This window comes from Aulonocara sp. 'chitande type north' Nkhata Bay, linkage group LG3, assembly GCF_057382095.1.
Source record: "Aulonocara sp. 'chitande type north' Nkhata Bay isolate Kocher_YH1m ecotype deep benthic linkage group LG3, A_spYH_male_GT1.1, whole genome shotgun sequence".
NCBI lineage: Eukaryota > Metazoa > Chordata > Actinopteri > Cichliformes > Cichlidae > Aulonocara > Aulonocara sp. 'chitande type north' Nkhata Bay.
Window position 1 is genome coordinate 26,300,384 of NC_141346.1, and position 25,827 is coordinate 26,326,210.

General features: G+C 41.9%; 3 protein-coding genes and 1 pseudogene across 4 annotated transcripts; 3 read left to right on the forward strand and 1 right to left on the reverse strand.

The window, feature by feature from the left end:
- Positions 1-1,106: 1,106 nt before the first annotated feature.
- Positions 1,107-2,268, reverse strand: LOC147334852 (uncharacterized; annotated as a pseudogene).
- Positions 2,269-3,267: 999 nt separating this feature from the next.
- LOC147334853 (tripartite motif-containing protein 16-like) lies at positions 3,268-4,944 on the forward strand. The gene has a single exon (XM_086286898.1). It carries the CDS (start codon positions 3,268-3,270, stop codon positions 4,942-4,944), a length of 1,677 nt encoding a protein of 558 aa, XP_086143024.1.
- A 10,273-nt stretch (positions 4,945-15,217) lies between these two features.
- On the forward strand, positions 15,218-21,832 carry LOC147334854 (uncharacterized). Of its 2 annotated transcripts, none has more exons than XM_086286873.1 (4): positions 15,218-15,372; positions 17,803-18,225; positions 18,324-18,575; positions 20,321-21,832. In XM_086286873.1, the coding sequence occupies exons 1-4, from the start codon at positions 15,315-15,317 to the stop codon at positions 21,424-21,426; spliced, it is 1,839 nt and encodes a 612-aa protein (XP_086142999.1). In that variant the 5' UTR covers positions 15,218-15,314; the 3' UTR covers positions 21,427-21,832. The 2 variants fall into 2 exon arrangements, with proteins under 2 accessions (XP_086142999.1, XP_086143000.1); XM_086286874.1 differs by having other exon boundaries at positions 18,324-18,571; positions 20,321-20,621.
- A 44-nt stretch (positions 21,833-21,876) lies between these two features.
- On the forward strand, positions 21,877-22,831 carry LOC147334855 (tripartite motif-containing protein 16-like protein). The gene is given in 2 exon segments (XM_086286007.1): positions 21,877-21,940; positions 22,269-22,831. Coding segments are annotated over 2 exon segments (627 nt in total).
- Positions 22,832-25,827: the final 2,996 nt, after the last annotated feature.

Consider the following 25,827-nt stretch of genomic DNA (forward strand, 5'->3'; position numbering starts at 1 on the left):
CCTCCCGCACTGCAAATAACAGAGGGTCTAGCCAGCGATCCCAATTGCGTTCATCCTCGTTAATGAACATACGAATCATGGACTTTAAAGTTTTATTCAGCCGCTCCACCAGCCCATCCGTCTGAGGGTGGTAGACGCTGGTCCTAATAGATTTAATGCCCAGTAATTCGTACAGTTCCCGCAGTGTACGAGACATAAACGACGTGCCCTGGTCAGTCAGTATCTCTTTCGGGATTCCGACTCGGGAGATGACCTGAAACAGTGCCTGCGCCACACTCTTTGCAGAGATGGTGCGCAGCGGGACTGCTTCCGGGTACCGCGTTGCATAATCCACCAGGACTAATACAAAGCGGTAGCCGCGTGCACTCCGATGAAATGGCCCGATGAGGTCCATACCAATGCGCTCAAACGGAACCTCTATGAGTCGGAGCGGGTGCAAAGGCGCTTTTGGTATGGCCGGCTGATTAACAAGTTGGCAGTCTGGGCAGGACGCGCACCAGCGGCGCACATACGCTCGGATGCCCGGCCAATAAAATCGGGCCGTTATTCGCTCCAGAGTTTTTTCGTATCCCATATGCCCTGCCATGGGGTTATAATGAGCCACCTGGAAAATCGTTTCCCGGCGGCCCTGCGGCACCAACAGCTGGGTGTGAGTCTCCTCCGTGCGAGTGTCACGACTCACTCGATATAGCCTTTTGATAAAATGAAGCGCGGGTAGGTCCGCACGGCTTCAGGGCGCACCACGTGACCATCAATCTCAATCACCTGGTGAGCGTAGGGTGTCATCACGAGACTGCTCCAGTGGGAAATCACCCGTGGGGGAAACCTCTGGAGCCGGCGGGGCTTCCCATGAAGGACCCGCCGTCTCCCCCTCCCCGGAGTCAGTGTCGGACGACCCCGCGTCACCGCTGAGCGCCGCGCAGACACTACATGCTACTAACGGTCGTGATCGCATTCCCGCATACTGTCCCAACAGATGATGAAACCCCGGCCAATTCGTGCCCAGAATCAGGGGATGCGACAGGCGCGGGCTAACCGCAGCCGTTACTCTATGCGTTTTGCCCTTATACTTTAATAACAGCGGCACTATGGGATACCTTTGAACATCACCATGAACACATTTCACCTCCACCCATTCTGCCTCCAGCAATGCCCCGGGGCAGACCAAGCCTTGGTGCACGAGGGTCTGCGTGCAGCCCGTGTCCACCAAAGCATGGCGTATACCCCCTCGAGTCCTTACCGGAATGTTGTATGTCCCTCTTGGACCAGGAGAGGGTGCTGGGGCACCGGCAACCCGGAACACCTGCCCCACTTCCATCAGAGGACAGTCCCTCCTCAGGTGTCCCAGTTGCCCGCAGTTCTAGCACTCCTGCCCCGGCGTCTGTGCTGCTCTCCGTGGCTCAGGGGCGGCACCGCTCATGTCTGATCCCCGGGAAGGCACAAATGCAGCAAAAGGATTAGTGGGGCTCAGCGCCGGCGCCCGCTCTGCCTGCCCTGGCGCCTCGGTGCCCGGCGCCTCGGTGCCGGCACTGGGGCTTGTTTGCTCGGCCTCCGGCCGCTGTCCCCGGGCTCCCCCGCTCTAGCGGCAAGGTGGTCCTCCGCCAACGTTACCACCACCTCCAGACTCGCGGGACGGTGGCACCTGACCCATCTCGCCGTCTCCGCAGGCAGCCCCTCCACGAACTGCTCCAGCACCACCTTGTCCACCAGCAGCGTCTCGCCCTCTGACGATCCCGGCTGCAGCCAGCGCACCGCCGCGTCGTGCAGCTGCCGGGCCCAAGCAAACAGCCAATCCGCCGCGGCTAGCCGACAGGCCCGGAACCGCCGGCGATGATCCTCAGCGGTGAGCCCCAACCTGTCCACCACCGCCCGGCTCACGTCCTGGAAGCTGCTCCTCGAGGTCGGCGGCAGGCTCAGGGCCGCCGTCTGAGCCTCCCCCGACAGCAGAGGAAGCAAACGTGGAGCCCACTCCCCCTGCGGCCACTGGCAGGCCTCCGCCGTGGCACGAAAAGTCTCCAGGAAAACCTGGGGATCATCCCCGTTCCCCATCCGGGGCATCGCCACCGACAGCGGCGGACGCTTCGGCGGGGCAGCGGCTCCAACCAGCCGCTCCAGAACCAGAGTCTGCCGGTCCGTCTGCTCCTGCAGCGCAGCCAGGTGAGCCCGCTGGGCCGCCGCTTGGTCTTGGCCCATCTTCGCCATCTCTGCCAGCATCTGCGCCAGAAACTGCAAAGGCTGGGCGGGCGGCGCAGCCTGTGGGTCGGACATCCCCACGCCGGCCGGACACTGGGTTTCGGCACCACTTGTGAAATGCACTATACACAGGTACACACACACACAGGTCTTTATCACCAGCTTCCACATTTATTTATAGTTTTCCCAGGTTATGATATGAACACAGTCTGACAGCTGTCGGTCTCAGCTGATTTCCCTCTCCCTCCGCTCCTCTCCGTCTCCCTATAAAAAGGGAAGGAAACCATTATCAGTCCAAATCGCCATCAGCTGTTCTCACCGGCATCTCCAGCACCGCCCCGTTGAGCCCACTGCACCACTCCTCCCCTGCAGCCGCGCCCGGGACCACACCTCCGCCACACAGGGCAAGTGGAGTTCAGCACACTGAGGACTTTCTCCAAAATACAAGGCAATCACACACAAATACATACTAGACATTTAGACTTAGATATTACTACTCATAGCTAACTAAATAATTTGGTGATGAAAGGAGAAAAAAAGCCTGTCCATAAGTACTTTAGGAAATGAGGTGAGGACACTCAGACGTAATAAAACTGCAGCTCCTGACCATGCCTGCTGGAAACCCCAGTCACACGAACACCTGAGACCTGGAGAGAAATTCAAATTCAAATGCAAGGGACCAAGAACAAGGAAAGCAAAAGGAGAGGGGATGGGTACAATGCCCTACGGAGCCATGACAAGTGTTGTATTTTTTTTCATTGAGCTATGTTGTTTGTCATACTTTGGCTGCAACACAAACACAGAAATTTTATTTTGACCTAAATAAAGCACATCTAATTGTAAAGACATTGCATGGACAAAAAAAACTCTACTCAAAGTTCATACAAAGCGATTTAGTCTCCTGTGATCCTGTATGATCACATGTTAAACTTTTATGGCTTAAAACTTTCAAAGTACAGATTATAAAGTTTATAAGAGGGACAAGCTGCTTCCAAAGTTCAAACTGTGCTTTTTCCTGCACACAGCTGGGTATCCACTCTATTCTACAGCCAATCATTGTTGCTGAGAGGTGAAATGGCGCAGAGAGGAAATCAGCAAGATTCAAAAAGATTATCTTATTCACTCTGTTTGGATCTACTAAAGGATCCAGTAACTATTCCCTGTGGACACAGCTACTGCAGGAACTGTATTAAAGGTTTCTGGGATGAAGAGGACAGGAAGGGAATCCACAGCTGCCCTCAGTGCAGGAAGACTTTCACACCGAGGCCTGTCCTGGAGAAAAACACCATGTTAGCAGCTTTAGTGGAGCAGCTGAAGAAGAGTGGACTCCAAGCTGCTCCAGCTGATCACTGCTATGCTGGACCTGAAGATGTGGCCTGTGATGTCTGCACTGGGAGGAAGCTGAAAGCCATCAAGTCCTGTTTAGTCTGTCTGGCCTCTTACTGTGAGAAACACCTCCAACCTCACTATGATGCAGCTCCATTAAAGAAACACAAGCTGGTGGCCCCCTCCAAGAAGCTCCAGGAGAACATCTGCTCTCGTCATGATGAGGTGATGAAGATTTTCTGTCGTACTGATCAGCAGAGTATCTGTTATCTCTGCTTGATGGATGAACATAAAGGCCATGAAACAGTCCCAGCTGCAGCAGAAAGGACTGAGAAGCAGAAGGAGCTCGAGGTGAGACGACTAAACATCCAGCAGAGAATCCAGGAGCGAGAGAAAGATGTGAAGCTGCTTCAACAGGAGGTGGAGGCCATCAATGGCTCTGCTGATAAAGCAGTGGAGGACAGTGAGAAGATGTTCACTGAGCTGATCCGTCTCCTCCAGAAAAGAAGCTCTGATGTGAAGCAGCAGGTCAGATCCCAGCAGGAAACTGAAGTGAGTCGAGTCAAAGAGCTTCAGGAGAAGCTGGAGCAGGAGATCGCTGAGCTGAAGAGGAAAGACGGCGAGCTGGAGCAGCTCTCACACACAGAGGATCACAACCAGTTTCTACACAACTACCCCTCACTGTCAGCACTCAGTGAGTCTACACACTCATCCAGCATCAATATTCGTCCTCTGAGCTACTTTGAGGATGTGAAAGCAGCTGTGTCAGAGACCAGAGATAAACTACAGGACATTCTGAGAGAGGAATTAACAAACATCTCACGGGTGGTGACTATGGTGGATGTTTTATTGTCACCACCACAACCAGAGCCAAAGACAAGAGATGAATTCTTAAAATATTCATGTGCAATCACACTGGATCCAAATACAGCAAACACACATCTGTTATTGTCTGAGAGGAACAGAAAAGCAACATTTAAGGAACAACAACAGTCTTATTCTGATCATCCAGACAGATTTCTTCCTTGTTGGCAGGTCCTGAGTAAAGAGAGTCTGACTGGACGTTGTTACTGGGAGGTGAAGTGGAGAGGAAAAGTTTATGTAGCAGTTTCATACAAGAATATCAGCAGAGCAGGGAGGCTAAATGATTGTGTATTTGGGTTAAATTACAAATCTTGGGCATTAAGTTGTGATAGCAAGAGTTATAAATTTTTCTACAACAAAGTCCAAACTGAGCTCTCAGGTCCCGAGGCTTCCACATTAGGAGTGTACTTGGATAATAGAGCAGGTATTCTGTCTTTCTACAGCGTTTCTGAAACCATGACTCTCCTCCACAGAATCCAGACCACATTCACTCAGCCGCTCTATGCTGGACTTATGCTTTTTGAGCGAGGAGACACAGCAGAGTTCATTAAATTGAAATAGACAGAGTGGGTAGGTTTATGTTAGAACTTCTGTTTGAAAGTTTGTGTCTAAAAAATATAGTGCTGTAAATAAACGTGTCACTACATTTCTTGCATAAGTATAAACCTTAATTTTTCATTATAATCTAGAATTATAAGTTTAAAATATACTTCTACTCCTATTCAGCATTCTTTATCAGTCTTAAATTAATTAGATGTAGCAATACACTGGAGTTTGATTGGTTTGTTTTTAGTAAGCTGAATACCTTTGGATATCATTAAATATCTTTTATTATGATTTTTAAGAGAGATTTTTTTTTTATCAGACTTCCTCATTTATACATCAAACTATGGTAACAAAATGATACAGGAAATATTTTATTTGCTCAGAAATGCATGCTTTACTCACCACACTCAACCAATCTAATGGTTGTTTTGGTTTATATGCTGGATGTTTCTGGAAGTTTAATGTCCCTTAAACTGTTTATGATCAATAAAATTGGTGTACTTTGGACAGTTTCACCTGCTATAAATAACACATATTTTATCGACTACTGTAGTGTTTTCAACAAGGATGTTGGGGACACCGAGTTAAACCACAAATGAAGACCCTGGAGTTTAGTTGCAGCTTGTTTAATTGTCTCCATGAACATGTGGTGAAAACTGAAATGACAGAAAATAAACTCCATCTCAACAGGCAGAAGCATATTTACATCAATAAAGTGCATTACTCTCACTAAAACATTCATGTTAGCAAAATATACATTAATATCCAAAGTTATCTGTATAAACTGTCATATAAAGTAACTTACGGCGTTCCAGCCTGATAATTCAGAGTAGATGGCATTTGATTCTTCTTTCTTACATTTGTATTGGCAGTTGGCAAACAACTGAAAGGTGCATTACCGCCACCAACTGGTATGGAGTATGGTCTGGAACGACGCTCAAAAAAAAAAAAAAAAAAAATCCTCAAATCCTTCCAAACAGGTTCCCCTCTTTTAAAAACTGAAATAAAGCCTGATAACTTTTACTTCCCGATTCCTTTCGCAACAAATCAACAAGACCCAGTTCGATTTGTAGGTTACTGAGATTTTGAATCAATTGTCTCCTCTCAACCTGATACCTCTGACACGGCAACATGACATGTTCTATAGTTTCCTCTACCCCACAGTAATCACATTTTCCGGTACTATGTTTCCCTATCATGAATAATGTATTATTCAAGCCAGTATGTCCAAATCTCAGTCTGGATATGATCACCTCCTCCCTCCTAGTCCATCCTGCGTTTCTCATTCCTCCCTCCTTTGAATCTTATACAACCATCATCCCTTCCTTTCCTCCTCCCACTGCTTTTGCCATCTTGCTCTCATATCTTGCCTTACCATACTCCTTATCTCTGCTTGGCGAAAACTAACAGCCATGTCAACCACCCCATGTTTTACGGCCTCCTTTGCAACTCTATCTGCCTTTTCATTCGATGGCATTTGATTACATCTCCATACTGCCTTTAGCATGTGGAGCCTATGTCTAAATAAATAAGCAAAACTAAAATATACCTACCAGTTCTTGCAGATACCTCACGAAGTCTAAAATCTCATGTAACAGTGATTGTCAGTATCCCAGCTAGATAAGAATCAACCACCATACCGCATCCACAGAGTCACGTCGAGAGTCTAATCTCTTGTTTCCCTCATTCCGTTAAATGGTTTTGACACCTGTTCCCTTGTTACTCCAGGAAACATGAAGCAGATACAACAACTGGACTTCATTCAAAGTCTTGAACTTGCATTTGTTCTCTGGCGCTCTCAATATGAGGTCCAATGTGATAAACATTTTTTTTTCTTTCTCTTTGTTTCTATTGCTCTGCCACCCTGAGCAATCTAGGGTTGCAGGTGAATGAATGAGCTTTTATTTCTTGCTTGCAGTTGCCTTCAGTGAAACTGGACCACTTCCATCCATACATACATTACACAAACGTCACATTGGGGAGACAGGTCAGGGTTAGGTTTAATCAATCAATCAATCAATCAATCAATCAATCAATCAATCAATCAATCAATCAATCAATCAATTTATTATAAGGACATTTAAAAACAACACAGGCTGACAAAAGTGCTGTGCATAGTAAAAAAGTAAAAAGTAGAACAAACACACACAATCAAAAGCTAAAGAGTAAAAATTTGTTGTCAGACAGGCTTTTAAAATGTCGAGTGTTGGAGAGATCCTAATTTGAAGAGGCAGACTGTTCCAAAGTTTGGGCGCAGCAATCGCAAATGCCTGGTCTCCTGTTTTTAGCCTGCTTCTAGGGACAACTAGAAGCAACTTATCAGCTGACCTGAGAGCTCTATTAGGAGTATTTATACACTCTTAAAAATGCTGGGTTATATTCCTAACTCAACTGCTGGGTAAAAGCTGTAGGTTCGTAAGTTGGCTTATTGTGACCAAATATTGGTTCAAAAGTCATGACTCAAGAGTTGGGTTGGTAATGTGCCGGGTTCTTCAATTCACTCCACAGCTTGACTAATTCTGTTGGGTCATACTATGACCCAACAGAATTAGCCAATATTTTATCAAAGCTGCCCAACCTATGACCGTCATAGGTTGGGCAGCTTTGATAAAATATTGGGTCAAATTTTACCCAAATGTTTGGGTTGAAAATGAGCCTCAGAAGAAACCACATCATTAATCACAAACTGCCTTTTTCAATTAGACTGTGACCTGATCAGATATCACTGGACTTCTCCACTACTATGAAATAAAACATGGTAAGTAAAAAGTAAATTCTAATAGTTAAAAAAATCATGATGATTGATTATGCAATTTATTGGTTTAATTTAGAACTTTACCTACTCATTAAAGGTATTTTAACAGATAACACCAGCTGGGTTGTGATGATGAAAGTTATTTCTACTTAAAAATGCTTGATATCATCGTTTAAAGCTATAATTTGGAATGAGGCTGATGTTGCTCTGTTTGACAAACTGTTTAGAGATCACTGTATACAGAACAAAGAAAGTATGAGATAGGGTGTTGCATTTGTGGGAAAAAGGTAAAAAATAAAAATAAAAAAAGGAACACAGTCTATGTAAACTATTTAATTATTTAATAATAAATTATTTTATTATTTAATGTCATTATTTAATTTAACCTAAATTACCTTTATGTTGATAACAACATCTTTTCATTTTAAAATATAAAGGAAATGATAATTTGTCCCATTAAGATTTTTTAAGGCTAGATTTTTTAAGGTTACCTTGACCCCCTTTTTTCCCTCGATCATTAGACCGCGCAAAGGGCACGTGCATCCCTGCACTTAGCTTGCTTGCTACTAATACAAACGTGATGGCAACACTGCCACAACCAATATTTAGCCACCATCTTCGATCCTCACTTGGAGATCTCGGTAGCTTTAAGGTCTGCCATCATAAGTTTACATGTAACCAAAGTATAATCTTTTTTTTTTTTTTAAACAACAACAACAACAACAAAAAATTACTGACTCCTGAATATCATTTAGCCTTATTAAGCCTTTTGGTTCTTAGTCAAAACAAAAGGCTAAGGTGTTAAAGGGTTAACCTGGTGGTGCTGAGAATGTTGGCTGCACTCAGACCCTGCTCAGTATACAGCTAATCTGCTCTGCACTTAGATGGAGGCAGTGCTACTGTTAGAGTTAAATTGTTAAATGTTTGTCATTTTTATGTTTACCATTTGTACAGTGTTTTAACTCTGATGAAAGAAATTCCACTGTCCTTCCCGCCAGATTCTCGAGGTTCTGGTGGGGGCTGTAATGTTTTATTGCAGATACATCCTATCTGGAATATCTGCTTCGTTTGATGTAAGCTTCCTGCGTTTACGACCCTTTGGTCAGCAGGAGGTCTCACACACACACACACACACACACACACACACACACACACACACACACACACACACACACTCTTACAGAAGTTCACACATATACATTTACATACAGTCCTTGTCTTTGTAACCAAAGGGGGTTGCAAGGGGAGGTGTTTAGTAAACTATTGTTTGAAGTTTGTCAATAAAAGGCAGCGAGAGGAGGCCACCATCGGGGTCTTTGTCGTGCTGGACACAGACGAGGCCTCCCTTGCGCAAGTAATCGATCGATCGACTGTCTTGTTTTCTTCATGATGAATAAGTCTCTAGAATTAGCGGGGTTTGTGGAAACACAGACCCAACAGCTACCTACTCTATGACACTGGGTGAAAGCAGCCTGTCATTACTTCACAGACACTGACTTAATAGTCCGAATGATCAGTCCAGGGTACACAAACTGTGCATTCACACTTGCTTATTTTTTATTTTTTTGGAACTTATATATATGTAAGAAGTCCAGACGCTTTTCTTTGAAAGCTCCTTTGATTATATATATGTAACACTGATGTTCGGTAGATATTAATAACCCTGTGTGGCTGTAACTGCAGCCATCACAAGTAGATTCAATTATTCTAAAATTAACACTAAAAATGTTTTAACTTTAATTGTTTAACTTTAGAACATCTGTGAGGTACACGTGAGGGGGAATCTTTGGTTGCCAGTCTTGAGAGCACATATCCACACATGAAAAATGGAGGGTCCAAATACTTATTTTACACTTAACGGAGCACTATGGAGAAAAGTGAGTATTTCTTGTAAATAAACTCAATCTATCAGGCCATAGTGTTGGAGCTCACTGCTGCAGGATTACAAACATCTTGACATTAACCAAACAACTGCAGATAATCTTTTAAATCCTAATTTATTGACCCTTTTCTTTTGTTTAAAAATTACAGGACACATGGTTAGCCCTTGCAGAACACATAGGCCAGCAACTGGATTTCTGAAGTGGTGTCTACGCAATGTCAGGAAAAGGCTTTGTTCTATCGGGAAGAAGAATTCGGCACCAAAGTAACCCATCTTGCCTGGTACCAGAAAACAGATTTGTTTCTGCTTTTTGCAGCAATCTAAGGTCTGTTGATGGCTGCTTGAAATCATTTTTTGTTTTTGATACAAGTTACCCAAAGTGATGCACCCAGGTTTGGAAATTCCTTCACGCTGTCATCTGTCCCAGGAATAGATGAATCCCAGGACATGAATCAAATATGATCAAATTAATGAGGGCTCTTTTAGCTATGATGGAAGTATAGAATGTTGCTCATAAAGGTGCATGACCAGAGCTGGATTCTTAATATATTCACATGAAATCACACTGGATCCAAACACAGCAAACACACATCTGTTATTATCTGAGGGGAACAGAAAAGTAACATTTATGGAACAACAGTCTTATTCTGATCATCCAGACAGATTCACTGAGTGGTTTCAGATCCTGAGTAGAGAGAGTCTGACTGGACATTGTTACTGGGAGGTGGAGTGGAGAGGGAGATTACTTTTAGTAGCAGTCGCATACAAGAATATCAGCAGAGCAGGGAGCTCACGCGAAAGAAAATTTGGATTCAATGACATATCCTGGGCATTACGCTGTGATGCAGACAGTTCCACCTTTTTTTTACAACAAAGTCCAAACTGTCCTCTCAGGTCCTCGGTCCTCCAGAGTAGGAGTGTACCTGGATCACAGAGCAGGTATTCTGTCTTTCTACAGCGTCTCTGAAACCATGACTCTCCTCCACAGAGTCCAGACCACATTCACTCAGCCGCTCTATGCTGGACTTTGGCTTTTGGATTATGGCGACACTGCAAAGTTGATTAGTTTAAATTAAAATTCTCTTCACATTGTAGATATTTTAAATGTCTGATTAATCTGCTCACTGGCTTTTCTTGTCTACTCGCTGTAGTGGATTTTCCTGATGATTAAAATGTGATTTGTGACATTTCTGAACTATGATGCTACAATGATTTTTCTTGTCATATTACAAAAAGTTGATATCTTTGGTGTTTGTATTGTAACTCTTAAAATGTTAATAAGATATTGGAGTCCTTCAACCCCGAGATTATAATAGATGTGTCCTTGTTTCTTGATTGAATGCAGTAATTGATTTTGATTATAGAGTGTTGTTAATTTTTGTTGTTATTATTTTTACAGAAAAATAATAATAACTGCATTATCTAATCCAACATGTTGTGGAAGACAATGTTTGTCGTGAACACCATTTTTCAGGGAAAGCATCTGCAGCTATGAATGACTCATCTGATGTACTATTAAACTGTATAAAATAAAACAAAAGCTAAAACATGTTAAACTAAATTACTAAAATATGTTGAAGTTTAAAATTGGATTAAAATTGGTTTATTTAATTCTAAATGATACATATCTTGCTTTGGCTCTCGGAGGAGGCGGACACATCTTTCAAACTAATGAAGACATATTTGTTTCTTTTTATTTGCTCCCTGTTGAATCCAGACTTTGATTTAAAATCCTTCTCCTGACATACAAAATATTGACCCTATGTCAGGATCTGAGCTGGCAGACCATGTGGAGTGTAGAGTGGACACAAATGCAGACACCAGAGACTGAAACTAAATTAAAATTGATCCTTTATTGATGTCTGAACCATGCAAAGGAAAAAGCAAAAGCAAAACAAAGTCTAACCAAACAAAACCTAAACTGGAAAAACAACTAAAACCTGAATACGTGAAATTTGAAAGTGTGATGACATGAGACCCCAAGGCATGAAACCTGAAACCCAGACATGGACACCAGGAAAAATTAAACATGAAATACCTGAACCTGACACTGGCCAAACAGACAACACAACCACAAACAAAGGAAAACTCACACAACATACACATTGGGGGTAACAAGGGAATACGCAACAAGACTGAGATAGAGCTGCACCTGATCTGACATAGCGAGACAGAGGGGAAGCAAAACTAAATATAGTGAACACAGGACAAGGACTATCAAAATAAAACAAAAAGAATGAGAAATATGTAGACACAGACAAGACACGCAAGCTTAACACTTTGACTGGGGGAATGAAAACAGAGACAAGATTGACGAAACACAGGACAAGATTAGACACTGGAGACGGAGAATATAATCACCATGAGCTGAAGGAAAACAAACTCACACTCTAAACATGTCAAAAGAACAAGTAAGAACCTAAGAGCTGCAACCTAACAGAAAATAAATGATCAAAAGAGCACAGAAGTACAAGAAAACCAAACATACATTACCCAAAGAAGTAACTCAGCCTATTACACCCCAAAACAGAACAGTCCAAAACATAAACGCTGGGTGACTGATCCAGGGCCATGACACCCTATCATATTTTAAAGATCTCACAATTCAATTCTATATTATCCTGACAGATGGTGCAAAATGCAGCTGCTCGCATTTTAACAAGAACTGGGAAATGTGAGCACATTATCCCTGTTCTGAGATCTCTGCATTGGCTACGTTGTCAGGTTCGAGCAAATTTTAAGGTCCTGCTGCTCACCTACAAGGCTTTAAATGGATTGGCACCTTCATACCTCTCCGACCTTTTACACCTTTATGTTCCATCTCGTGCTCTACAATCTCAGGACTCTGGCTCTCTAAAGGTTCCTAGAGCCAGAAAAAAGACAGTTGGAGAGCGTGCTTCTTCTTTTCGTGCCCCGTTTCTGTGGAACAACCTCCCTCAAGATATTCGGCAGGCATGCTCTGTGGAGGTTTTTAAAACTAAGCTGAAGACACATTTGTTCACCTTATCCTACATGTCTTATGGCTTTTAGTTTTTACATTTTCATTGTTTTTAACTTGTATTGTGTCTCTTACCTGTATTGCTGTATCGCTTTTATTTTATTTATCCCTTTAGTTGTACAGCACTTTGTTTGAAAGCGCTTTATAAATACAGTTATTATTATTATTATTATTATTATTATTATTATTATTATTATTATTATTATTATTAGTTCACTCTCAGACTGTGGGCTTACTTTTGGTTCCTAGAGTATGTAAAAGTAGAATGGGATTACTCTACTCTTTATTTGCATATTATTAATAGAAAGACTTAATTTATGTTCTACAAAATCTATATTGTAATTTAGACAGATGTGATTATTATAAATGAGGATATATTTTATTATTCCAATCAAGAAGCAGTTAAATTAAAAGTTTTAGTTTGGACTACAAAGGAACTGAATCTACTGCCAATACAAATAACGAAAGAAACCAGTACAACTACATTATAGCTGTACACCTGGAATCTCTGAAATGTGGCTTTAACTTACCTACCAATGATACCATGTATACACAAAGATATTATCATAGCTAGTACTGTACTTTACTGTACTTTGTCTAATGGCAGCATACCTGTGAAATTCCATTGTAACAGAGGATATACCACAGGATGTTACAGGCAGCTGCTCTCCTCTGTTTACTGGGACTGTACCAGAGATTACTTACTCAATATAGCTGAAAGCTATTATTAGCCTTGAATTCACTTCTCCTGACTTCCAATATTCCTAATTACTATACAGTCTTCTTCTGTATCTAAAGTTAAATTTAGTAGTTGTTTTTTCTACATGTGCATATGAAAGAAAGATGTAACAGTTTCAAAATAATTCCACAGTAAATGTCAAAAAAATCACAACAGTAATCACAGGCTGTGTTATGCAGTGTTTCTATCATTATTAATTTGCCTCTCATGTGAAGCATTTTTGATCCTTGGGGATCCTAGCAATACAAACCCCTCCACCACGGTAAGGTAGAAATTCACAGAGGGCTACTTACATTTATGAATAAAGGATTAGAAATAGACTGTGAAGACATTCAAAGGGGAAACATGGTCCTGGTATGAGTCAATATCGTTAAGAAGCCAAGCAAGCCATTTTCAATACACAGTTTATAATTTATCTTTGTTTTGTTTTTTACACAGCAAACTAAAAATGAATGAGTAAAATGCATTTTAGCTTGTTAATGTTACTACTTCTGGGTTGAAAGTTCACCAGGAAACTGATGTTCCAGGTGTTTATTGGTCCTGTAAAGCTTTTTTTTGAAGAAGAAAAAAATCAGTTTATGATCATAACATGTTTGAATGGCTGTAAACAGTCATCTATGTCACTAGTTTGTGCCCTCCACTACCTCCATGTAGACCATTTAAGATTTACATGACGACATTTTTAAATGACTCACTAATAGACTTAAACTGACCAGACACAATACAACCAGTCCAAGTTCAAATCTAGAGCCACGTGAGTCTTATTAAAACCTAACAACATGTTTTAACATCAGCACAGTAAAACTCGATGGTAAAAAGGAATTCCTGAATTTTGACCACTCACTCCTCACAGCATGCTCCAAATATTTTGGTTGCCTTTGCACTCACTTTTGTTTCTGTTGTTTCTGTTAGAAATTCATGTTGAGCTCAGTGAGCTTCATTTGACTTCATATGTGAAGACAAATTAAGCTCATTGATTAAACGAGCCAAGGGAGACACCTGGTGGACACATACAGTCAGAACGTGCGGAGACAAACAGCTGGAAATACTTGTTAGAAAGGATTGTAGAACTTCAAGAAAGAAAAAAAACAGCGCACACTCTAACACTCCTTTATTTGCACTGAAGGAGAAATATGAAGATATCAGTTTGAAAGTAAAATTAGTAAGATTACCCAGCATCAACCAGCTTCTCCATCCAATTGATAACGCAGAAAAAAAAATCATATAAGCCTGTTGTCTGCTGTAATTTGTCCTCTTTTGCTGTTTGAACTCTGCCATTGATAGCCTGTTATCTCTCTCTGCAGAATGTGGTCTTGCACCATACAAATATACAGACAGTAGCTCTTTGGGACTATTCATCATTCAGCCACATTATATCAGTCAGACCTTAACATTTATTGTTATATTTCAACATGAATTATCTTCATTTCAAAATATTCCTCACCATACCGCAGATTCAAGTGACAAATTTATACTCCAGGTTTACCACATTGGAGTATAAAATTGTGTTTATATGTATAATCACATATAAACACGTGATCGATGTAGATTTATATAGAATAGAATAGAATAGAATAGAATAGAATAGAATAGAATAGCCACTTTACTGTCATTCAGACATCAGTAAGTGTACATCATTGGACTGTATAAAATAATCTAGGATACATGTAGGAATGTGAGACAAATTTAGAATAAGTGTACATGTACGGTTATCCCACTGACACCGGGAGGAGAAAAATACTTGGCTTCATTTGTAGAAAGAAGAGGATCCATGAAAAATAAATAAATAAACGCAGGTGCAGTCGTGTAACCGGAGATGACACAACTCTTCGACTCAACGAATCTGCGTGCGTTTGCTGAGTCACGTGACCACACGACAGCGAATCACAGCAGAGCAGGGGACTATGGGGAGGAGCGAAGTGTTGGCTCCAGAAACATGGCTGATGTGTGATGAATCAGGACCAACGGACCGACAAATCACGCAGGTACCGATCAGAGCATCAAGAAGAGGATGGTCCAGTATGAGGAGGAGAGCAACCGGAAACCCGACAGAAACTCACACATCATAGGTATGGACATGTTTTTAACTCTGTTCTCTTTAAGCTCCGATTCTTTGATGTTTGGTTGATTGGTGATAAATCTGAAAGATTATCAGCATCTCCAGGATTTCTCTAAGCTGATGTTAGCTGAGAGCAGGAAGCTGTCACTTTGGTGATGAATTCAGAGGAGCCAACGGTGATAGTTGAGGAAGAGCACACACACTCTTACACACCAACTGTTTATTCCCTTTATTCTCCATGAGAGCCTCAAAGTGAACACACACAGTGACAGACTTTCCAAAGCATCAGAACACAAGCTCTCCACATTACAAATAATGCTGTAATTAATGTCTTTACATCTGCAGCAAAAGCTAGCAGAGAAAATGAGTTTTATTGACTGGTTAAACAGAGTGATCGAGCTGGAAGTGGTGTGCAACAAGATAGGGTGGGTCAGGATAGAGATGGAAATACAAATAAGTAAAGAGTGTGATGAGAATATTAAAAGAATGAGGAGCTGAAGAATGCAGAGAATGTCAGAGGAAGAACAGATGGGGCACAGCTAGTGAATCAGGAAGTGCAGGAATAGTAAGGAGTAAGTACTACAGAGGGATAAACTGATGATCAGTACCATAGAACTGGGAAAGAGCTGCTGAAGCTGGGTAAAGGTGAGAGGTGATGACTACATGCTGAGATAGAGAAAGAGCTCTACTGCACTGTTTGCTTTGAGAGCATTAAAGATGGTCAGGAATTACACTGTGCCATATCAGAAAGCATATGATGCAAATGAAACACATTTTGCTGTCTTGGGGGTTGTTGAAGCAGCTACCTTGTCACTAATAGGCCATTTGAAGAAGGCAGGTAACTCTTGCTTGTTTTGTTGTTGTGCACATGTAACATAAGCTGAAATGCAGTAAGCAGTGAATATTCTGTTTCCACTGTGGTTTCACTTGTAGAGCTTGTTGTCTCATAGCTGGAAGGTTTGTGGTTTAATTCCCGGCTCCCCTAGTCTGCATGTGGTATCCTTGGATATGGTGCTGAATCCTGGGCTGTCCCTGATGCATCCATTGTATTGTGAATGTGTGAATTTCAGGAAGTGTTTGGGTTTAGAAATTAATGTGCATGAGTGAATGAGACCTGTTCTAGAAAAGCACTATATAAGTACAATCTGTTTAAGAAAAACAAAAAAATATCTGAGTGCCATTCAAGTGAGCCCCAACACAACTCGTATATTTGTTTAATAATGCAAATGATAGTTTCAATAGAAAGGCTTTCTTAACATAAGCTGACAAAAGCAACAATGGCAGTGAGTCTTTTTAATGACTCACTTTAAGTGAAGAAAATAATTTTCCATTCATTTTCTTCACTGACATTTCAGAAAAATCCTTAGAAAGAGTTTTAAGTCTTGAATGAAGTGGTTCAGCTAAAAGATAAATGACAAAAAAAAAAAAGCAAAATGCAAAAAAATTTAAAACTGCAAAGATACAACGCTGTGTACATAATCACAATAATACTGCTTTCATTACTGTAGTGTTGTCTAATAATAGGTTTGGTTAAATTTTGTAATGTCTTCTGTGTGTCTGTGTTTCTACAGCCTACATAGTCTATAACTTGTGGCCCATTCTGATTTCCAAGTTTTCAGATTTTTGCTAAGTTTGAATTTCTTTCTAAGAGCTTTGATTGACAGCATTTACAAACAAAAGTAAACTTTTCTTCAATACAAAACATGTTTTCATCACAAAATTATTAAAGTCCACAATTGTAATTTTGGAAAAGGTTACAAATAATGAACTGAAAATGAGTTTCTGTATACCCACCTTTACCTGACATATTCTTCCTTAGCAAACAAAAGTAGGTGTAGCACATTTACAGAACAAACAAATGTCAGGTACATGCTGGTGTCATTACCAGTATAAATCCAACATCCAGCCTTTTCTCTTTTCCCCTTGTTTCTATAATTTCACTCCTAACTGTTTTGAGGCTTTGCTTACACTGAGGCTGCTAGCTTATGGTTGGCTCTGAGTTCTGGAAACTTTAGCTTTAGCCACTTTTCTTTTGTTAGCATTTTTTTTCCATGTTTAAGTGTCTGATCAGGTTTGTTGTTGCTGCTTGTTTTTGAGAATTGCACATTTAAGATCTGAAACTTTGAACTTGATTTTTTCAAATATGGAAAAATATATTCATGTATTTTCTGCATCATCAATACCTGAAAATTTCTGCATCATTGATACATTTAAATTATACCCCAAACTACTGCAGTATCTCATGGCACCTGAGTGTGCCACCAGGGAGCACCTTATTTGACACGATCAACACCTCACTGCACACCACTCATATTGCAGTCTGTGGTTGCCGTCTCTCCAATACCTAAAACTATTTTCAGGTTTTAACACATGCTTTTGTAAAAATAGTTTTGTGTAATCACAGTAATGATCATTTCCTTCTTTTTATTTGTTCCTCAAGACCTCCCACAACAAAATGACTGTGAGGAGGAGGATGGTCTGGATGAGCAGCAGGAGATGAACTCCAGTGTGGACCAGGAGGACCCAGAGCCTCCACAGATTAAAGAGGAACAGGAGGAGCTCTGCAGCATTCAGGAGGGAGAGCAGCTTGGACTGAAACAGGAGACTGATACTTTCATGGTGACGCCTGCTTATGAGGAAAGTGAAGAAAGCCAACATGTGGACTCAGGATCAACTAGAAATGTAGAGCTGAAGAACAGGAGACGTTACAGAAAGAGAAGTTGCAATAAGAGAGTAGACAACACTGCTGTGTCAATGAGTCTGAGTCAAACTGGCACAAGGGGAAAGTCTTTTCAATGTGACGTCTGTGGAAAAACTTTTCACGAAAAATATAACTTTACTAAACACCAGAGAGTTCACACAGGTGAGAAACTCTATCCTTGTAGGACCCATGGTAAACAGTTTTTGTGTGTTTTTATATTATAAGATTAATAACCCTTTTGTGGTTCTTTGTTCCTCAAGACCTCCAACATGAGGAAGAGGAGGGTCTGGATGGGCAGCAGGTCTTTAACCAAGAGAAGAACTCCAGTCTGGACCAGGAGGACCCAGAGCCTCCACAGATTAAAGAGGAACAGGAGGAGCTCTGCAGCAGTCAGGAGGGAGAGCAGCTTGGACTGAAGCAGGAGGCTGAAGGCATTATCGTCTGGACTGGGGAAGAGCGACTCAGACTGCTAAAGACCATCTGGAAACCTGTGATAAAGTTGCAAAGAGTAGGTATGTAAAACTGTGATGGACTTAATAACAATGAATATGAGTAATGTAGGATCCTAACCAGAGCTCAAAGTTACATTTAGTTTTAGAAGCACAGGAATTAAAGGTCAAACTGCAATAAGCAGCATGAATGCATCTTTTTCTACATCCATTCATCTTCTTCCGCTCATCCGGGGCCGGATCAATGAGGCAGCAGTCTAAGCAGAGAAGCCCAGACCTCTCTCTCCCCAGCCACCTCCTCTAGCTTGTCCAGGGGAACACCAAGGCGTTTCTAGGCCAGCCGCGAGATATAATCCCTCCAGTGTGCCCTGGGTCTGTCCCGAGGCCTCCTCCTGTGGGATATGCCCAGAGCACCTCACCCAGGAGGAGCCCAGGAAGCATCCCTGTCAGATGCCTGAACCACCTCAACTGGCTCGTTGGAGCTGCGGCTCTACTCTGAGCTCCTCCCGGATGGCCAAACTCCTCATCTTATCTCTAAGGGAGAAGCAAGCCACCCTTTGGAGGAAGCCACAGTTTGTCCATAATGAACACCATGTTCAAGAATAAGGGTGTCTATAAAGGTACGTGGCACCAGGACACCTTAGGCCACAGGTCGATAATCAATTTTATTATCGTATAACCAGACCTAAGGTCATATGTTCTGGAGACAAGAAGAGAGGGGCTGAGTTGTCAACTGATCACCACCTGGTGGTCAGTTGGATCAGGTGGCGGGGGATGTTGGACAAACTTGGCACACCTAAACGTATAGTGAGGGTGCGCTGGGAATTCCTGATAGAGGCCCTGGTCCGCGAGATCTTCAATGCACACGTCCAGCAGAGCTTCAACAGCATTCTGAGGGAGACTGGGGACATTGAGTCCAAATGGATCATGTGCAGTACATCCATTGCAGAAGCCACTGCACTGAGCTGTGGCCACAAGGCACAAGGTGTGTGTTGTTGTGGTAACCCCCGAACCAAATGGTGGACACCAGAGGTGAAGGGAGCCACCAAGCTAAAGAAGGAGTCCTGTCGGGCATTGTTAGCCTGTGGGACTTCGGAAGCAGTTGATAGGTACCGATAGGCCAAGCAGAAAGTGGCCCGGGCAGTGGCGGAAGCTCTACCTGCAGTCTGTATAGTGTGAGTAAAGCACTGCTGACCTCATGGACCACATGAGCTAACTGTTATTTACTAGCAATTGCTAAGATTATTGACTAATGAAACAGAGGCAAATAATCTAATTTCTAAGTGGCTTTGGTCTCCTGTCAATGAAGACATCAAATTAACATCCAACGTTTTTCAGAGTAAAAAATGGTGGGAGGTGGGAATCACCAGACACCCCAAAATATGATACTATCACAATACGACACTCATGATTTGATATAGTGATATTTAGCATTTTGCAATATACTGAGTATACTGAGTATATTGTGATTTGTCATCTTTTTTCAGCTGCAAATTATGGCCCTTGGAGTTAAATTTTGTCAGCTTGTTTTATTCAATAAGTCAACGCTAACTGAATTTTGTTCTGCAAAATGAGCACACCAACACTGTCACTAAAACCTCCCGTAAATAGTGCCATAAGTCTGAGTCAGTCTGATATCAGTCTGCAGCTGAATGAGGTCAAGTTGGAAATTACATCCAGTCTGTGTCTGATAATACAACAATTAACTGTGATAAATCCTCAAAAATCCTATATCTGTTGCTGTCTACATTGACGGTAATTTATATTTCACATATGTTGTCTTTTCTTTTATTCATTTGTCTCTCCAGACCTCCACCAGCAGCATGTCTTTAAGGACGAGGAGGTTCTCACAACCCAGCAGGTCTTTAATCAGGAGAGGAACTACAGTCTGGGCCGGGAGGACCCAGAGCTTCCACAGATTAAAGAGGAACAGGAGGAAGTGTGCAGCAGGCAGGAGGGAGAGCAGCTTGGACTGAAGCAGGAGGCTGATACTTCATTCATGGTGACTCCGACTTATGAGGAAAGTGACCACAGGGAACCAGAACCAAACAGTAAGCAACTCCTTTTTCACAGCTCACCTGAAGAAGAGAGCCGGGATCAGGAAGAAAGCCAGCATGTGGACTCAATATCTACTAAAAATGCAGAGCTAAAGGAGAGGAGACATTACAGAAAGAGAAGTTACAATAAGAGAGCAGACAACACTGCTGTGTCAGGGAGTCAAAGTAAAACTGACATAATAAAAAAGTCTTTAAAGTGTGACACCTGTGGAAAAACTTTTCGCAAAAAAAACCACCTGACAACACATCTGCGAATTCACACAGGGGAGAAACCATATTCTTGCAGTACATGTGGGAAGAGTTTCAGTCTGAACTCAACATTGAAAACCCACACAAGACTTCACACTGGTGAGAGGCCATATGCTTGTATCACCTGTGGGAAAAAATTCATTCACAAATCAGATTTGGAACGTCATGTAAGAACACACACAGGCGAGAAGCCGTATTCATGTGGCACTTGTGGGAGAGAATTCCGTCTGAACTCAACATTGAAAACTCATATAAGAGTTCACACCGGTGAGAAGCCGTATTCCTGTAGTACTTGTGGAAAACAGTTTACTGAGAAATCATCATTGAGAACACATATAAGAATTCACACAGGTGAGAAGCCACGTTGTTGTAGTATCTGTGGAAAAAGATTTTCTGACATCTCGGGAGTGATAAAACACATGAGATTTCACACAGGCGAGAAACCGTATCCTTGTAGCACATGTGGGAAAAGATTCAGTCAGAAATCGGATATGGCCCGTCATGTACGAATTCACACAGGTGACAAACCGCATGGTTGCAACATTTGTGGGAAAATATTCATTCAGAGGACCAGCTTAAAGAAGCACATGAGAATTCACACACGTTAAACTTTCAGACTTTCAAAATGTGGGACAGCTGTGTGTGAGCTCACACTGAGCAGAAATTAATCGCTGCAATGCTTGAATGAAAAGATGATCCATTTTAAAGTCAGTATTTTCTGTGCAGAATAGTGAAGAACTCTCACCATTGTTTATTAGGCCTTTCCCCCTCATTCCTATAATTGTATCAGGCAAACTCTGGTCTTACATTTCATGAAGGTTAACATTCTGCATGCTCGTGCCCTGTTGGTTCATTGTTTAGTTATTTTATTTATTATGTGTTCTTAAAGTATTATTGCAGGGTCTACCTTGCAGTTGTGATTGTTGTTGTTATTTTGGCGCTCTATAAATCAAAATCGAATTGAATTATGGTTCAAATAAAGATTTTATTCAAAATCTTTTGAGTGTTTGTTTTTTTTCCTGAGGTGTAATCTCTAATATAATCTCTGTGTAAGCAGCATGACAGAGGGTTCTGCTTTGTCTTTTTGGCATGACACATCTGTGGAGGAATGGAGATGCTTAGGTGAGAAAGCAGTGGACTTGTTGACAGTGTTGGGGAGTAACGGAATACATGTAACACCGTCACGTATTTAAAATACAGAATATGAGTAACTGTATTCTGTTACAGTTACTGTTTAAAAAGATGATATTGAGAATACAGTTACTTTGTTGAAAAAAGTCTACACGTGAGTCTACACACTCATCCAGCATCAATATTCGTCCTCTGAGCTACTTTGAGGATGTGACAGCAGCTGTGTCAGAGACCAGAGATAAACTACAGGACATTCTGAGAGAGGAATGGACAAACATCTCACTGACAGTCACTGAAGTGGATGTTTTACTGTCACCAGCAGAGACAAAGACCAGAGCTGGATTCTTAAAATATTCAAGTGAAATCACACTGGATCCAAACACAGCAAACACACATCTGTTATTATCTGAGGGGAACAGAAAAGTAACATTTATGGAACAACAACAGTCTTATTCTGATCATCCAGACAGATTCAGTAAAATATGTCAGGTCCTGAGTAGAGAGAGTCTGACTGGACGTTGTTACTGGGAGGTGAAGTGAAGAGGGAGAGCAGTTGAAGTAGCAGTTGCATACAACAATATCTCCAGAGCAGGGAGCCTATATGAAAGTCTATTTGGATATAATAACAAATCTTGGGCATTACGTTGTGTCACAAACAGTTATATATTTCTGCACAACAATGTCCAAACTGTCCTCTCAGGTCCTCGGTCCTCCAGAGTAGGAGTGTACCTGGATCACAGAGCAGGTATTCTGTCTTTCTACAGCGGCTCTGAAACCATGACTCTCCTCCACAGAGTCCAGACCACATTCACTCAGCCGCTCTATGCTGGACTTTGGCTTTTAGATTATGGAGCCACTGCAGAGCTGATTAAAGTCAAATAGACTCGTTCTCTGACATTTATATGCAAATAGTTTGGCTGTTATAGAACACTTTTCTGCTCTACTTGATAACACAAAGCACTACATACAACTTGACTCATTCAGTAGTTTTCCAAATCATGTGTAGTTTCTAAATGAGGCTTTACATTTTAAAAGCTCTATACTTCAGCAGCCACTCATTCAGGCAAATGAATGGATGGAGTTGCATTACATGCTGTAAGTGACTTAATTCTGATTTTGTAAAATAAACTGTATTAAAAAGAAATACAGTTATAAAAATATAAGAATTCCTGAAATTATTGATGCTTCATTCAGACTTCGACCATGTTTTAATGAATAAGTGAAGCACTTTTCCTCTTTGGTGCTTTTGCACTTAGTTTTTATTAGCAGGAAGCTCAGGCTGAGCTGATCCACCAAAGACGCCATAGCCTTTGCTCTCCATACAGCACTGAGTCACCTGGAGAAACAGGGGAGCTATGTCAGAATGCTCTTTGTTGACTTCAACTCACCCTTTAACACAATAATACTGGACATTTTAATCCCCAAGTTAGCCAACCTGCGGCTCCCGCCATCCACTTGCTCTTGGATAAGGGATCTTCTGGTCAACAGACCCCAGAGGGTGAAACTAGGCCCCTACTACTCTTCCCCTCACGCTCTCAGCACCAGCTCTCCCCAGGGCTGCGTACTAAGCCCACTGATCTACTCCCTCTACACATCTGACTGCAGCCCCGCCCACCCAGAGAACATCATAGTCAAATTGCCGATGACACAACAGTGGTGGGGCTGATTACAAGGGGAAAATTAGGCGGCCTACAGAGATGAGGCCATGAAACTGGGGGAATGGTGTGCATTAAACAACCTTAGACTTAACATCACCTCGACTTCAGGCAGAACAGCACTGTCCCCCTGCAGTGAATGTGTAGACCGAGTGGAGTCCATCAAATGTCTCTGCGTCCACATCTCCGCAGACCTCTGCTGGTCAGTCAACACCACGGCACTAGTCAAGAAGGCCCAGCAGCGGCTACACTTCCTAAGGGTGCTCGGGAAGGAATAACTAAACACCCAGCTGCTGGTGACCTTCTACAGCTCCACCATCGAGAGCCTGCTGACATATGTAGTGAAATATCTGCACTGACCACTGATCCCATTTCCTCTAGACATAAACTACCCCTACTGTTTATGCTCATTCCATTGCTCCTGGGAGACTTGAACTCATGTCTGTGCTTAAATTGTCGGTGCTGAAACTGTCTGTGCCGTCATTCTCTGGCTGTCAGTCTATGTCACTCCTGTACTGTGTATTTATATTATTTGTATAGTTATAGTATTGCATGGATTTTTTTTATAATTTGCTAAGTACATACACACTTTTATGGAGCTGTTTTTAATCTCGTTATACTGGGTATAATGACAATAAATTCTTTCAATTTCAATTCAATTAAATTCAATTTAACTTTGAATGTAAGAAAATGATTACATACAACTGAACTTAAAGCAAATATTAAAGTGAGCAGAGGGACGGAAGGAAAGGTGTCACCCAGAGAAAGTGGACCGACGGAGACACCTGGTGGACAAACACAGACATAACAGGAAGAAAGACTAAAGTGCAGAGAGGTGACAAACAGCTGGAAATAGTTGTTGGAAAGGATTGTCATGCTTCAGAAAAACACACAGCACACACTCTAACAGTCCTTTATTTGCACTGAAGTAGAAATAACTTGAGAAGAATAAATCACATTACAAAAAAAATAAATTATATTTAAAAAAAAACAACAACAACTACCTGTTCAGCCCAGTCAGTCGTGCTAGATTTTTTTTTAATAGAGATTGACAGACCACGTGACTTTCGCGCATTGCATTGTGGGTACGAGTGGCAACAAAATCAAAACACTGCATCAAGTGCAAGCATTTCCAGCACCGGTAATCATTAATTCTGTGGTTTTAATCCCTACTTGCATTTTATTTGGCCCCAAAACAGTTATGTACAAAACAACGGAGAACTCGGCAGGTCCGTATGAAGACAGACTTGACGAAAAGGCAAAAAAAAAAGTTACGAGGAAAAAATCAAAGGATTGAAAGGGTCAGACCCATACGAGCATACAGAGTGGAGTAAGGACGTTAGCGTGCTGCCCAACTTTCATCACCCACATATTTATTATTTATTATATGGTCCTAAGTTTTAGTGCATATACTCACAAAATGTTTAGTAACTTCAGATCCCTGCAACAAGCCCAGGTCCAGTTTACTTTGGTGATTTGGACTATTCCATTTCACAGCTGTTGTTAATTTTTTTCCTTTATCTCCTGTACAGGCCAACGCAATCTATTTGTCTTTTTTCTTACTTCGGAAACATGGCTTAAACAATTTCTCTTCAACGACGTAATCCGATAAAAAACGATCTCTTTACCCGTCGGCTTCCCGAGGCTGTCATGCGACCGGCTATTGCAGTTAATAATACAACAGCTTCTTGCCATTCTTTGTGTTTCTTTTTATGGCTGTGTGACTGTTTTCATGTGAAAGCCTCCGTGCGCTAGTATCGCTTGCCACTCGTACCCACAATCCTTTGCGCTTTTACCCGTGAATGACGTCACATTTTCGATCAAACCACAGCAGAGAGAGAAGAGAGGACAGAAAGTGATGTATCAGGAAGTGTAATGAAAGGAAGTAGATGGCGGGAGAGATGAAGATGTTCATGACAGAGCGGAAATAAGGTGGAAAAATAGGCGAAAACAGCAAAAGCGAAAGTAAACCTGTAATGTGGAGGAAACGGACAGTGAGCGCAGTGTAACCGTGACAACGACACACGAGGACGGATTTAAAGTGATCATAAAATCGTCTCCAGACGGTCGTCGTTCGGTGAGTGGAACCAGATTCAGCTACAACAGCGATAAATATGCCTGTAGGGAGATGAAGAGTGCTATAATACTGAGATACGGATCTCTGATGAGCACTTGTAGGGATGTGGTTCAGCAAGGTACACAGGACTGAATTAAATAAGTGTA